The following is a 16,043-nucleotide window of genomic DNA, read 5'->3' as shown; positions in this document are numbered from 1 at the left end:
GAGCAGTGCTTCTGGCATCCGTGGGCCGTGGCAGTGGCCCCATCACTAGGCTGTGTGGGTTTCCCACAAGGGAGAAAAAGGGTGCCAGTTGGGGGCTGCAGTGCTGGTGGGGTCAGCCACTGAAGCATGCAGTTTGCTTGTGGAGGGCTACAGGTACAGCTCTCCTGGATGCCGAGTGGGGAGATGAGTCCCTAGCTGCTTGCTCACAGCTCTGCCACTGGTTTGCACTGATCACCGTGGGAAAGTTCCCCTGAGTCCCTTTTAGCTTGTGAAAGTGGTCTTGCTCTCCCTTGCACCCTGGGAAGGCACCCTGAGGACTCTGGCTAGTAAGTGCAAACCCTTGGAGTTGTGGAAATTTGCTGATGCATCTATCTGAGGCTTGCCAGTAGTTCATTATGGTGTTGTGGGTTTTCACTCGTTTCTCCAACGCTTTGGGAATCCGTCAGTATTGCTCACACCCAGAAGTGTGTAGCTGGCAGGTGACTGAAGACTCTTTTCACAGTGTTCTTTGTTATTGCAGGCAGTAACGAGCATACCAGGCTGTTGCAGGCAGGGAAGTGTGGCCCCGTGAACTGAAAATGAATCTCTCTTGCTTGATCTGCTGGCATTTGTTCCAACATCTTTCTCTCCACCTCTCTCCCTGTCACTGTTGGTGTGTGTATGAAGGGGGAGTTGATGCTGGAGAGGGGAGCGGAGCAGGGGAGGAGTTTCTATCAGCCTCTTCTTTTTCTTTTTTTCCTCCCCCCCCCCCCAGTCCAGTGACGTGAGCAATGCCTGGAACAATCAGGCTGGCTCCAAACACTGTGCCTGAATATGCTGGGGAAAACAGCCTAGTGTGCTTTAAGCAAACACTGATTGCTTGAACCTGGGCTCTCCAGACGTAACCTTTTCCAGTTCCTCTGCAGGGGATTGGGAAGTTCCAGTAGCTTTCTTCTTCCCCATCCCATACACTCACTCTTGGAAATGATTGGAGTTAACAGTGTTCAGAGCACCAGCAAAGTCCGGGTGAGAGCCACAGGTTCGGTGAAATACTCCCGAGAAGAATCTCTCTGGCGACAGTCCCATCGGTCAAAATCTATGAAAATCTCCAACTCCTCTGAGTTTTCTACTAAAGAAAGCAAGGTAAATAACTAAAACATTAATAGTGCTTTGCTTGGTTAGGTATGGGGGTAGTGTTGTTGAAACAGTTATGCTTTGCAGGAGTTAAGACCTCCGGATGATCTGCAGTGATCACAGAATTGCTGTCAGGTTGGAAAAAAAATCCCTGCATTTGGGGAGAGGCCTGAAGGTGAAAGAGGTCTGCTGTGATAGTGATTGAGTCTTAGTTGAATACCCTGTCACTGAGCTTGGTGCAATAGTAAACAGTGAAAACTTGCTAGTGACAATGCTAATCAGAGCTCTGATGTTGGGAAAGGTGCCCGAGTTGGCAAGTGATGTCCTTGGGATTATCTGTTTAATGGGAATTGTTTTCTATAGAAAAACAGTTCTTACTCCTTATCTAAAGCTCTGTGGTTCAGTAGGTGTGGGTACTAGGTGAAAATATTGTGTCACTTGCATGCAGAATTAAATATTGCTGTGAAATATTTGTTAGGAAGGTGTCACTTGTGCTTTATAGGAATATGTTGGCGAATTGTAGTGGTTTGGAGCCCAGGCTATGTCCATCTGCTACAGTGACTGTGTGCAGCATCTCCCTACTCAGCCCAGCCCAGTTGTTCAGTTCCTAAGCAAACACCCTCACTTCATGCAGCATCTCTTTTTTTTTTCCTCATTCCTTGCTCCCACACAGTAACTGAGAGGCACTCAGGAACTCCTGGCAAGACCTTTAATAGCTGTTTCCTTCCCAAAGGTTTTCCGTGTCTCCAAGGGTTGAATGAACTTTGTGCCGGGACCAAATGTGCCTCTGATTTCATTCTTGCTGCCAGTTAATTCTGTCTTGGGATTAAAAGATATAACCACTTGCAAAGGTGTGTTGAATCAGGGTGAAATATTTCAAAGCATCAGCCAAGTATTTAACCATGTGTCTGTGTGCATGCAAATGAGCAGGCACAGGTATGGATCTTCCCATACTGTCCCTCCTGTGTATCTCCTGTCGGTTCTGAGAGAAACCTCCTCTGCTATAGTGAAAAGACCCCAGTGCTGCACAGTAGTTCCTAGCAGATCACTCACTGCCAGCTTACAGGTTGTATGGCATTTCAGAGCCTCACCTGCATAACTTCAGTGACAGAGTACTGCAAACAAATAAATGAAGCATTTTATACAGTCCAATTTAATGAATCTCTGTTTTAAGGACCTTATTAGTCATATCTAAGAAATAGTGTGCTGCTGAGTTGTGGCAGAGAAATATCTTGGCCATCATTCTCGGGCTGTTGCTGATGCAGTATGTGCTTATCCAACAAATATCAAAGTAAAGGCTGCATCTTGAAGGTGCTCTGGCACCCTGCTCCTGTGATCACTTTCACCCTAAGCATGGGAATAATTGCTTGAGTATTTGGTATTTGGTGGGAGGATTTATGCATGAGCAGTCTCCTGTATGTGGTGAAAACGGAATCTTTTGACATTGGGTGAATGACTTAATCTCTGTACTTCTGTTCCCTCTCCCAGGCTTTGTGCATGCATGGTGTAATGTCCTCAGGGCAGAGACTATCTCCCAGAGATGGTGTCTGACACAGTTAGTTAACTAGTGCAGTAATGAAAGCTCTCTGTTCATTCCTCTGTGGGATTAACATTTCTGCCTCTTGAGTGCTGTAGGTTGTTCTGTGAGAGATACTCACTTCTTCTCCCTATCTCAATAAGCTGCGAAGCACACTGCAGCTTTGTTTTAGTTTGTTGTGCTGTTTCCTTATTCCATACAAAGGTTTTTGTGTCTGTGGAGCATCTAAGACCTCTAAAAGCTGTGTTATGGACGGTTGAGAAGATCCCTGCATTCCTGTCAGTGGTGCTTGCCTGGTTGATAAGATGACAAGCAGCTGTGCCAATGATTCATCTTGTGATTTTGGACAGCCCTGTTCTTTTCATCTGTCTCTTCCCCCCTCTGATCTTTGTCTGCCCATCTATTTTGCTAAGATGTCCCTGATTGAGAGAACTGATTTATAATTGAGTTTTGCCTCTTTGATACTGTCGTGTTGGTGGAAGAGAGCTGGAAGTTGTTAATGTGTAGTATGGCAAAGGAGGTCTTTTTATCAGTGTAACTCTCTGTGTGTGTGCTTGTGCATCACTTCTCGGGAACTGTTTTCAGTTCAAAGCTGGGCTTTTCTGGGCACTGATTCCATGTAGTTGCCCTTAGTCTCAAGCAGGATTTGGTTTGTAGACTTGTCTTCTTCATGTTTATGTGGGTGTGTTTCCCTCTTTGTGTCTGGACTGCCTTGTATTTTATCTGCTCCCCACTGAAAGTAATTACAATGCTCAAGACCTGTTTCTGTGACTGTGTCAGCTAGCTTTGAGCAGGAGACAGATTTAAACCATTTGTGCCTCAGAAACATACTCCTCTGTTACTTTTCTCTTATGTGACTCAGCCTATTTTGCTTAGCTAGTCTGTGTTATGTATCCTCATGCTTTAGCTAGTATGAACAAAGCACCAACATGGTGCCTGCATGTGAGGTCTGCTTGCTGCCAGTGTCAGAGAAGCTGGGTAGCCCAAGTACCTATCATTTCCTTGAAACACATCAGGCAGTGCTTCTGTGCACATATGTGTATCCACATGCATCTGTATGTGTGCAGGTCCACTAAGTGATGCATCCTGGGTGTGTATTACAGGCAAGTATCACAGCCTCAGGCCAGCAGGAGAACTTGTGAAAAGGATGCTGTGAATTGATGTACCTTTGTTCTCTGGAGAGTAGGCTCAAATCTAGACTGCATGCAGGGTGAGTCCTTAGGATCGTTTTTTAGACCCAGTGTGCTCAGCAGTCTCTTCTCCTGGCACACTCTTTTCCCACAGCCGTGGACTGAATTGAAAAGTGCCTGTGCCTGTCCTGCCTGCAAATGCACAGGGCCAATAAAATAATTTGAAATCGGCTGTGTAGGTGCTCCACTATCAAGAAACACTTCTCTAGCCTTTTCTCTGTTCATCCACAGTAATGCATATGCTGCCTTTACATTAACATTGATGAAACACTCCAGTAAGTACAGAACAGATCTTTTCAAGCAACCCCTGTGTATCAATTTTGCAGAGGACGCATTTCTTGTGTGGTTTTAATTTCTTGGCTCTCAGGAGCCCCAGCTAACCATTCTTTTCTGTTTTATGATAATATATCTGGCACAATCTTTCCTTCCTTTTTTTCTTTCCCCCCTCCCCATCCTTCTCCATACAAACCAGATTTTTAACAGAGGAGTTTCTCTTAGAAATGTTCTCCTCCAGTTGGTGACGCACTTGAAATTCCCTGGGTGAAATGATCTCCTTTCCTTCCCCCTAAAACATTCCTATCAACCCTATCTCCACCCACACCAAAACAACATTCATCGGTTCCATATGCTGCTGAACAGCTCTGTGCTGTTTTATGAATAATGTATGCTGGCTTGTTAGGAGAACGTTTGTTGTACAAACCAGTGGAATTTGGAATTGAGAGCAATATCAGCAGACACACCATGCTGTGCACTAATGCACAGGCTTTTTGGGGGTACTATTCTGGCACCTTTGCTGCATCCTCATCGGAAGGGGGAAATGCATGAGAAATCAGGGGCATGTGGGCTCTGAGTCTGGCGAGGAGCTACAGGCACTCCGTGATCAGAGCCCTTATCCTCGCCTTGCCAAGTGTTACAGATCTGTGCACGAGGACAGGAGAAAATGTCAAGATCTGGATTTTGGGGGAGGGTGTCAAACAGCAGGTGGTGAAGTAGTATAGATCTGTATGCAAGCAACAGTTCTGAGGGAGGGCCACCTTCACGCAGTCACCTAAACAGCAAGCCAGGAGTGGTATGTAGCAGTGTGTTACACCCCATCCAAACCTAGCAGAAGGCAATGACACAGAGCTATGCCCTGGTCCAAAGGATGAACACCTCTTAGACTCGATTCAGACACTTAACATGTGTGGTATCTCTTCCCTCTGTAACCTGTTTTATTTTTGTAGGGTTCTACTACTTTAGTTGTTTTTCCTCCCTCCAGTGAAGCACATATGGCAGGAGCTGGGGCTTATGTCTGGCTGACTGCTCTGGTCCGAAGGGCAGAGCCAGTCAATGGGTGTTGAGTGACTGGGGGAGATGCTGAACTTCTGACTGCAAAGACTGAGCATGTCTTTGCCCAGAGGTGCGTTCAGGGCTTCCTTGGCTGCCTGGGATCAAGCATGCCGTTATCAGCTGAAGGTGAAGAAGAAATTCACTCAGACAGGGCTTCTGCCACTGGTAGCAGGGAAGAGTGGCAGGGACCTGGCTCAGAGAGCACGAGTGCATCCCTGTCCTTGGGGCATTAAAACCCACCTAGGCTATATCCTATAATGATCAGATGATCCTTTCCCCGACAATAACTCCAGAAATCAGAGAGGAATTGGTTGGGAGCAAAGAGCATGGGAGACAAGAACTAGAGAAGACAGTCTGGGTCATCCCTGCCGTCTCTCTGAACTTGGGTTTAGTTTTGCCTATTCACCTGCTCATGGCAGGTGTTTCTGGCTCCTCCTTTGTGTGTGGAGCAAGTATAAAAAACACCTGTGGTGCATTCCTTTCCCTCTTGGCAGGCTTTTCTGCATGGGCTGGTACATACAGAGAGTCAGTAGTTTGCTTCATGAGATAGCCCTATGTTGCCTTTTGAGGGGAGGGCTTGTACAGTGCTCTGGGACCTCTTCATCATCTTGCACCCTGCTGGCCAGGCTTTGCGGCCCCTGTGCTGGCTGTTTCCTAGACGATTTACCAAGATGGGTATCTGGGTAATTTGCTACCTCTTTGTGCCTTTGTGCTCACCTGCTTGTGCCTTTCTTTTGTGCGCTGCTTCTGCATGCAGAGGGTGACTCACAGCATAGCTGGAAGCTGGCAGGTGACAAGAGCAGCCTGTCTAAATGGGTCCAGTGGTTTGTGCATGTGACGAAGTTTTGAGGAAGGTGAGGATGGCGAGTGACCTTTTTTTTTTCTTGGCAGATCTATAAAATAAACAGGAGTTTTCAAAAGCGTTCTCTGCATAGTTTTGCTTCTCTTTCCTGTTTGAATAAAAGTACCAACTGGTGAGAGCCTTGTGAAAATCTGGGTTTTTAGTTGTCCTACCTGCTTACCAAAGGGAAAATGGGGATGGGATTCAGCAGTTTCTTAAAGAGTTACAGCCTTCCACTTAAAAAGGAAAGTGGTTCTTGCCTAGTTTATGAAGAAATGCAAACAAATCCCACAAACACATGAAAAATCTCATCTTTTTTTACACTGCAATCTTCTAAGGTTCAAATTGAAGCTCTAAGAAAGAGCACTGGAGTTAAAGTAAAGAAGATGCCTATGATTTTGCCTGCTGTTCTGTTTTATGCAGCAATTTCTTTTATTCTACCTTCAAAACTGCATTTGTTTCTCCAAGAAGCTAGCAGCAATACTGGGCCTCAGGTGTGGTGGACCAAGAGATCAGCAATTATGAGAAAGAGGAAAGATGTAAGCTGTTAAGGAGTATGTCTTTGCATTGTGGGTAATAGAACTAAAAAGTCAAAGTGTTGAAGTCAGACACTGCTGAGTGGTTGATATGTTGGGGTTTGGATCCTGGCTATAGTAGCCTTGGGTGCCAAAAGGGATAGAAAATCTTTCCTCTTTCCAAGTGGTATCAGTCCAGCTTGGAAGATGAGACCCACACAGTATTCATTCTAGCATTCCCTGCTGTGGTTGAGCCTCCCATTTTCTGGCTTGTGCAGTTAATTTTCCAAGCACTTCCCAGGCTAGCAGGTAAGAAGTGGTGATTGTTGTCAAACTGTAAGAGTGTTTTAAATTAGAGGTTTTTTTCCTTTTCTTTCATCTCCCAGAGAGAAAACATGAGTTAATAAAAGCTGTTCTTGCAGCCAGTTAAGTACAGTGAAAGTCATGACCACACCATAATCTCTGATCAGCTTGTTGCAATTCAGTGAAGCATTTAGGTGCTTGTCTCAGAGTTTGTTTGATTTAGTCATACCCTGGAGAAATGTCTGCTGAAAAGAGCTGCTGTCTGAATCAGGGCCTTGGGGAACAACCATCAAATAGATGGTAGAGCAGGTGCTGTGCTGTACACATCCACTACTGGCTGCAAAACATGGCAGGAGGAAATTTTACTTCTCTGGAACATGTGAGTGCCCAGTAGACAGCAGGAAAGTGTTAAAGCATAAACTGTTTTGGAGAAGGGACATAAAACAGCTCTAAAAGGCTGGTGAGTCCAGAATCAGGTGTGCAGCCTGGCAGCAGGCTCTACCAGAGACGTAGGTTGGAGGACAGGCATGAGAACTCATGTGTCTGCATTCCTTGAGAGGTCTCCTTGCTGGAGCTCTCCGTGAACATGCTCGGTAGACACACCAAACATGCCCTGTATACAGCTGCCCAGGCTGTGGATACTCCCTAGGATTTTTTTTCTGTTTTGTAAATAGCAGAGACTTTCTGACAGGCTATGTTTGATGCTCTATAGGAGACAGTGTCCTTTGTCAAACGTATGCCATATGACTGGGTTAGTGTCTGTTACTCCCTAAAGAAGGAAGAGGGAATCTGGCTCATTAGTAGAGATTGGGACAAACACATGTCACATTTCATGAGGCAGAAGCCTGGGGCATTTGTTGTTCCTGTATCAATCTGGACTTCTGCTTTCATGTGTCCTGCTCTTTGACTGCAGTGATCCCTGGAGAGTCTCCTAGCGGTGAAATCTCATAAAATGCAGTACTGCACAGAGCAGGTGTCATTTTCAGAGGTTGTGACCCAATATTGTAGGCATTTGGACCATAGAGCAACAATTGTGTTTCCCCAAACCAGGTTTTTGCTGTTTCGAAAACTCATTCAGCCAACTGGGGGAAAAAAAATGCTACTTCTGAAAAAATGTGGCAGCAACTGGGGAAAGTATGCAGCCACTACCCCTTTTATTTGAAGTAAGCCTTTTATTTCTGGCTCAAAATGTAAGAGAGATTTTGATCATAGTAGGAAGATAAGAATGAGTCAAAGAATAAGAGGGGGGCTTTGGCCAAATAGTTGAGAAACACAGTGGCATCTAATAAAAAATACTGGGTGACTAGCATCAGCATGAGCTTGTGTAGAAAAATGGAGGTGTGTGTAATTCTACTGGACTGCTAGCAACATGGTAGGAGAAATACTAGCTCTTTCTTTTGCTTTCTTCCCACACAGTGGTCTTAAAATCTCTTGATAGGCCTCATCTGAAAATTAAGCAAAATGCCTGCAAATTGGCAGAAATGTCTGCAAATTGGCAGAAATGCCTTTCGGCTGTTTGCATTTGGTACAGAGCTCCTTAAAAGGTTTTCACAGGCAAGCTGATATGGTGAAATCTTGGCCCCCATTAAAGTAAATGACAAAAAGATCTCACTGAGTGTCAGAAATTAAGTTAAACCTTGAATTTCGAGGACTGTTGGATATGAAAGTGATTGGATGATCACATCTGGAGCGTGGTGGTCAATGTCTCTTGAGTCCCAATGGACATCAGTGACAAGTGGTTTCCCTGACGGGTCCGTATTGGCACCAGTGTTATAATGTCTTCATTAATGACATAGACAAAGAGACTGAGTGCAGCCTCAGCAGATTTGCGGATGACACCAAGCTGACTGATGCAGTTTACACACCAGAAGGACAGGATGCCATCCAGAGGGACCTGGACAAGTTCAAGAAGTGGGCCCATGGGAATTTCATGAGGTTTAAAAAGACCAAGTTCACAGTGCTGCTCCTGGGTGCAGGCAAACCCTGGTATCAGCACAGGCTGGGGATGAGCAGATTGAGAGCAGCCCTACTGAGAAGGACCTGGGGGTGCTGGTGGGTGAGAGGCTGAACATGACCCAGCAATGTGCACTCACAGCCCAGAAAGCCAGTTGTGTCCTGGGCTGCATCAAAAGCAGTGTGACCAGCAGGGAAAGGGAGGGGATTCTGCCCCTCTGCTTTGCTGAGTCCCTGTCTGGAACACTGCATCCAGCTCTGGGGTGCTCAGCACAGGAAGGACATGGACCTGTTGGAGCGAGTCCAGAGGAGGGCCACAAGATGAGGAGAGGGATGGATCACCTCTCCTATGAGGAAAGGCTGAGAGAACTGGGATTGTTCTGCCTGAAAAGAAAAGGCTTTGGGGTGACATAATTGCAGCCTTCCAGTACCTGAAAGGAGCTTACAAGTACTTTTTACAGGAGAACGTAGTGACAGGACAAGGGGGAATGGCTTTAAACTGAGAGTATGTTTAGATTAGCTATTAGGAAAAAATTCATTACTGTGAGGTTGGTGAGGCACTGGAACAGATTGCCCAAAGAATTTGTGGATGCCCCATCCCTGGAAGTGTTCAAGGCCAGGTTGGATGGAGCTCTGAGCAACTTGGTCTGGTGAAAGGTGTCTCTGTCCATGGGAGGGGTGTTGGAAGTAGATGATCTTTAAGGTCCCTTCCAACCCAGGCCATTCTGTGATTCTCCTATTTTAAAAAGGCAGAGACCACAAACCCCAAAAACCTGCTTGAGGAAATGACTGTAGTCTCAAAACCTGCGTTTAGGATATTTTCCGTAGGTGAGATTTCTGCTCCACATTTTTGCATTCCTATGAGCAGATATGGTACTTTCTTGGTCAGAGGCAGCTTGCTTGCTGATATTAGTTGGGTACCTTTCCTCAACATATGTGTATATTTCCTCAATGTATTCATGTGTGATAAGGGTCAAGCAATAATTCCATCTCATTTCTCTCCCTTTGCAGGCCCTCTACAATTCAATCAAGAATGAAAAGCTGGAATGGGCAGTGTAAGTATACTGTGTAGAAATTAGGAGTTTAAAAATAGAACCTGTATAGTAATCTGTTTATACCTCCTATGACACCATCTGTGTGGGCTCCAAAGCCTGTAGAAGATAGCCAGTGTACATAATGAGTTTGATTTTTCTGGTAATGAATGACCTGGCAATTCAGCCTCATCTGTTTCTCCAGCAAGGGGAGTTGTTAATGATAGGAGCCAACTGCATTTGTAAGGAAAGAGGACATTTCATTTAGTAGGAAACTTCAGCCTGAAAAGAGAGAAATTAAATCCTCTGTTGTTCTATGACTGCATAAATAAAACAGAAGTTGACTTCTCCCTTTATCTTTCCGTACATTGTGTCAGAACTGCTGAATAGAAACACACGTCTTGGATTGAGTTTCCTGCTGTTGGTTTATTGTCTTGGTTTGTCTCCTGATTAACTATGGATAACTTGACAACAGCCTAATATGAAAGATGATAAATTGGACAAAGTCTGATATCACCCCCAATCCTTACCTGCTTTTGACAGGCTAACACTTGTTAACTGTGGAAATACTGCAGACAAGCAAAAGCTTCTATTTCAGATTGTGTTAAATTGACATTTCTCTGTGCTCAGGTTTCATGTGGTCTAGTTATGCCAGCAAAGAGTAGAAGTGTGCCGGTTTAAAGGTAAACCAGCAGGGGAAATGAACTCAACTCAAAAGAGAGATTATAAGTCAGAGTAACAATTTAATAAAATAATACAATAAGTACGATCATACAGACAAACAAGTGGTTTTAACTCACAAAACCCAAATGTATAACCCAACACCCTGGGGCATGAACAGAGTGGTGTTCTTTGGGTCCCAAGTCCAAAGTAAAAGGAGAGGGGAAAACCTGTTGGTGAGAGTGCTGTTGCAGTCTGGTCAAAAGTGGTGATTGCAGTCCGGTCAAGAGTGGTGATCTGCAGTCTGGTTGAGAGCGGTGATCTGCAGTCTTCCTCTGGATCCCACGAGTGGTTAAAAAAGTCCCAGGACTCCAAGATTACATATCCTCCAGTTCAGGTAGGAATGCTCAGTACCTCCCTCAGGGCAGGGGGTTCCTCAATGGGTGTGAGGACAAAAGCAACTTCCTATCTCGCAGGCCTTTTAACATCTAGTTTATAGCCTGAGGAGTCAGGCTCTATGGGCAGATGGTGTAAATGGTTCATTGATAACAGTTTCTGGGAAATGGCATGGAAGGCTATAGAATACATAGTTTTGGGTTCCACCCATCCAGTGATGAACTGGGCCCAGCTGTTCTAACTAAGACGAGAAGGGTCTCCTTTAGATCTTACTACTTGCAGAACAGTGGATTTTGGTGTAAAATAGAAGAATGCTGTTTTCTGTCTATTTTGCCTGTACAAAATATTTCCCTGCACGTATTTACATATCTGAAACCTCACCTTCTTGGGAATAATATATGTTTGGAGTGCATGCTGCTGCACCTTTTGTGCTAGAAGTCCTAGCACCTGCCATAGGTCTTGCAGGCCAATTGGCTTCCACTCTTCCTTGTTTTAAGTTCATGATCTGCAAATGAGTTTCTTGTCAAGGTGTGCAGCCTCACTTAAAAAGGGCTGCTGATTCCAACTGGGATTGCATTCCCAGTTCAGATGTTTGTTAGGCAATGTCAGAGTAGTAAAGAAGGTGTGTTGCTAAGGGGAATCAGCAAAAAGTGCCATCTCTGATAAATATCATAAAAATCATGGTGGGAGACATTTTCCCAGACTGTGTCTTGGACCTGGAACACGCCGTGTGAATCTTACATGTCACATCAGAGCTGTTTACCAGACCGTGTCACAGGTGCTTTAGACCCAACAGAATCCATTGTGTGACTTTCTTGATGTCAGAATTTTCCTCCAGCTCTTGCCAAGAAACCATACCGTGTCTAATACGCTTGGGCAGCCTCCAGGTGAGAACTGGCTCATGACTGGCTCTGGTCCCATGAACTTCAGTCAAGGTGATTTATGAGATCACTTTCTCTTGTATAGGTGGTAACTGCTTTGGCATTTATGTAGTCTAGTCCGTGTCCCTTATTTGGGGGAAAATTGCAAACAGGCTGGAAGAGGAAGAATTCATAGTCTTCCTTAAATAAGACTTCGTGTAGGTATAAAGTCACCTTCTCGCAGGGGAATGCTCAAAGAGACCAGTTGTCTGTTCCTGTCTGAGACTGACAGATGGCTGGGACTGATGGGACAATTACTTTCCATGATGAGAAACAAAACTCATTCTGGGCATGGTCAAAGAGGCTGTGCCTTTACCTCTAGAGCTGAGAGTACTAACTGAAAGAGGGAGTGTGAAAATGTTTCTCCTCACTTTTACAGAGGGGTGTAATTGGTGTAAAGTAATAACCCGAAGGAGCTCTGTGGTTGCCTGAGCTAGAGGGAGGAGGCACGTAACTCTCTTGCTCTGCTGTTGTGATCTGAATAGGAAGGAAACATGGTCAGTTTTGCTGTGATGGGATTGAGGAAGGTCCACTCTCCCTTCCAAAGGTTATTCTTTTGCTTCCCTGATGCACTTGGCAGGGGAAGAAGTGAGAGGTAAGTCAGAGGTGAAGATAAGTCTGCAAAACCCAGTATAAACTCCCTTGCAATGCTGGCATTTTGAAGCAATGCCTTTCCTCCAACCAGAATCCCTTTGAGGATCTAAGACTCTTATGAGCTAAACACAGGTTTAAGAGCTGCTCTGGAAATACATTATTTGGTGGATTAGTGGCTATCAATACGTCCATAGGCAGGGGAGGGTAATGGTGATACAGGAGAGGGGGAAAGATTGCTACCTTGATTCTTATCTTGCTAGTTGTGAGCTAGGTGTGTCATCATCCTAAATGCTTTACTGTGCATTTCCAGTAGAATTATAGTCTGATCCAAAGCCCATGCAAAGAAAAGGCTACCATTGATTCCAATTTTGTAGTCAAGAAAAGTGGCACCTTAGCAGATGTGCTTCAGAGACTTTCAATAGGAGTATTCATTTACCCTTTGTGAACATGAAAGCACAAGTACAGCTCTGAAGAGAGAACTGTATTACTGTTCTTTTTCTGCAGTAGAGCCAGGCTCAAGTTCTCTACAAAGTTAAAAGTGAATCACATACCATGATCTGTAAAATAAAGAGATCCGACCTGGAATTTACCCTGAACTGGTGAAAGCACACTTCTACTCCGCACTGCACGTCCCAAAGGTGTGAATTATTCTTCACATCCATTGTGGATGGGCTTAAATTTGAAGCAAGGGAAGTTTGGGATCGACCTTTAGAGAAGCTTGCTAGCAATAAGCCTTTTAAACCAGGGCACAGGTTTGCCTGGATGAGCTACAGAAGTGCTTTCATTGAAGGTTTTTGTGAACTGGTTATTCTGTCTGGAATGGGTTAGGAAGAGTGGATCCAGCCTTAGAGATGGATTGGCCAGCCTCTTAACATCCCTTCAGTCTCATTGTCCATAATACTGTATCCCAAGTTTTGTAGATGTTTCTCATCCTTTTGCTTTCACACTGATCATTATCATCTTTAAGCTGGAAGAGAAAAATCAATTTGATTACAAAGATGCCTGAGCTAAATATGTTTTGTCTGCATGATGTTTACATGGAAATGTGGTGGTGAACACTACTATTCTTCATTGTTTGTAATACTATGTCTGTTTCCTGTTGAAGGTGATAGGAATAATAAAATCATCATCTTAAAATAGGTGATCTAGAATTAACATACAAAGTCCCAAAGCACTGCTTACAAAATTGCTAAAGCCAAATGGCTGCATTTGAGCCAGCTGTATCCCAAAAGATTTCTCACAGCAGAACAGTATGGTTTTCAGGAGAATTACTTGATTTTTAGCTAGTTGATGATAAAGGTTTTTTTCCAGAGAAGTTTAGACATGGACATGGTGTATTCTTTTTTGTTTTTCTGGACTACAGTGAAAAATTATCTCCTTTCAGCCAAAACAAAACAGGTCATTGAGACAGTGATAGTGGAAAAGGGACACTGCCAAATCAAACTGTGATGCTGAGATCAAGGTGGTTATAAAGACATCTGTGCTGAAGCTCACCTTTTTCTAGGTCAAACTGAGAAACTTCTCCCCATTATAATTAACTCTTTGTCTCCCAAGTTTGAGGATGTTTCCTGTTTGCAGCTTCTTTTTTTGCTTTAGTAGGGGGTCAGGTGGTAATCACTCGGGTCTCCTTTCTTCCCTCCAAATTGCCAAAACTTCTTTCAAGTCGCTTTCCTGATACAGATGCTATCAATTCCACAGATGCATATATTACAAATCTGAATTGTTTTTCAGTTAAAATTTTTAAATTAATGAACCCAACCTTTTGCCACACCGTGTCAGTTTGCTGTCTGAACAAATACAGAGACAAAGCAGCTTTTTAAAAATTAAGGGCTTGACTCCATCTTTCCGGCATAGTGACTCCAAGATTTTCCAAGGCAGACCCTCAAATCAGACCACAGAGAATACAGTAATATTTTTCTTACTGAGAGAACTGGATGGTGCTTTTCTCCCAGAATACAAAAATGGGACTTCCTTGCATAGGGTCTTTCTGGGGAGAGGCAAAAAATATATTGTTTCACCGGAATGGAAATGTCTGGATTTTTAAGTTTTTTTAAATCTGTGTGTTTAAGAATAAGAGGCAAACTCTTTCTACTTGTCAGCAGTTGTGTTTGGAAAGGAAAACATTGCTGTTTCAATGCTCTGACTTGGAGTGATAGAGCAAGCAGATCCTGGCTTTGGTCTCATGGGCAGTCAGAGTGCTGGTTGCTGCTCTGTCTACAGGTCCTTTTCCAAAGAGACAGGCTTAGGGAGGTGGAACTGAAGCTCCTTGTTTTGGGACACTTTGCAAATACCATGTGCCATAAGCAGAGTACTGGGGCCTTTTCCTGTCCCCGGTACCCTGCAGAACAGAGACACTGTAGGTCCCATTTCCTGTGGATGGAAAGTGGGACATGCAAGGGGTTTCACAGCTATCAACCCCTTCCAGTCGTCACAAAGGGGTCACCAGAGGAATTGATTCCAGACCCAGAGCCGGGAGTGATCTTCCTCTGCTGATCAAAGGCAGAAAAATCTCTTAAGACTTCTGCAAACCTAAGTGGACCTTCATGGTGATGTTTGGCTACTGAAAGGTGTGTTGGACCCATTGTGGGGTTTTTTTTGCCAAAGGCAGCAGGATTGTGCTAGTTTCTATATGAAATAGGAAGCAGAGGCACCAGTCCTGCCTTTAAAAAGGACCTGAGCTATGCCTGTGTGACACTACATCCCATCCATGAGTGTGAACATACCTGCACAGAGACCCCACCCACTGACTCTTGCACTCATGCTGGGGATGTTATGGGCCTTGAATGGTCGGTGAGAGGCATGTGAGGGTGGGGAGGCAGGCAGATCCCCCACAGGCCAGGTTTTCAAACAAAGATCAGTTTTCAGGTTCATGTACCCAGAGGCCTGCTGAATTTTCTCAGTTCTTCGTTGCAAGTGTACCCTAACGGCTTGTGAGCAGTAAGCTCGAATTGTTACATCCTTGGTAAAGAGTATCCAGGATGTATCTACTCAGCCAACTTTGGAGGACACCTGAGCATAGGCTAATAGCTGAACTTTTTTGCTATTTTGACAGTCCTCCCAATCCTCCTGCATTCTTCTTATGCCTGACCACTGAACCAGCATAGAGTATTTGAAAAAATGAATCCCAGATCCTCTGGGTTTCATACATTTCTTGTTTGTAATGAGCCCTTCCTGCCCCTCTAGCTCCTCTAGTCATTGCAGACTGACTTGTGCATCTTGACCTCATGCGTGTTGTCAGAGTACACAGCTCTCAGAAATGCCTAAATCTTCTGAGTCTCAAGGATGTCCCATTTTCACGGTAGGTCAAAGGACCAATTAAAGGTTTGTTCAAAGCAACCAGCAGTCTTGACAACAGATACTACTTTGTCTTTGTCCACCTTGTCTTTTGAAGAATTCGTGTTTTATTAGCTGCCCCAGAGGTTCTGAGTTTAAGAGCACTGCTCCTAGCACTTGGTGGTGTCCAGGATTGTCCAGGGTTGCTCATCACACCACCTGGGACTGCTTGGTTAAGGGCATTGATGTATTCCCACAGGGCAGTTGATCAGTATACAATAATTCTCTTCCATAGCTCAAAGGAAAGAGCTTATTCCAAAAAAATGTTAAGCCTTTTACTGCAGTAGGTCTCTGCTGACAAGGAGAAATCCACTGTGTCCTTGGCTGA

The 16,043-nt window shown here is 44.5% G+C and overlaps 1 protein-coding gene across 7 annotated transcripts in view; it reads left to right on the top strand.

Moving 5' to 3' along the window:
• Nucleotides 1-16,043, top strand: part of PSD3 (pleckstrin and Sec7 domain containing 3) — a 118,449-nt gene that overhangs the window by 69,916 nt on the left and 32,490 nt on the right. For all 7 annotated transcript variants that reach the window (XM_032674651.1, XM_032674652.1, XM_032674654.1 and 4 more), the window contains one exon: nt 9,793-9,836. In XM_032674651.1, coding sequence (XP_032530542.1) covers nt 9,793-9,836 — 44 coding nt within the window. The remainder of the gene's footprint in view (nt 1-9,792; nt 9,837-16,043) is intronic.

The sequence above is a fragment of the Chiroxiphia lanceolata genome, chromosome Z, assembly GCF_009829145.1.
Source record: "Chiroxiphia lanceolata isolate bChiLan1 chromosome Z, bChiLan1.pri, whole genome shotgun sequence".
NCBI classification, from domain to species: Eukaryota; Metazoa; Chordata; class Aves; order Passeriformes; family Pipridae; genus Chiroxiphia; species Chiroxiphia lanceolata.
The sequence above is the reverse complement of the archived record's forward strand: the minus strand, read 5'-3'. Positions and strand labels throughout refer to the sequence as shown.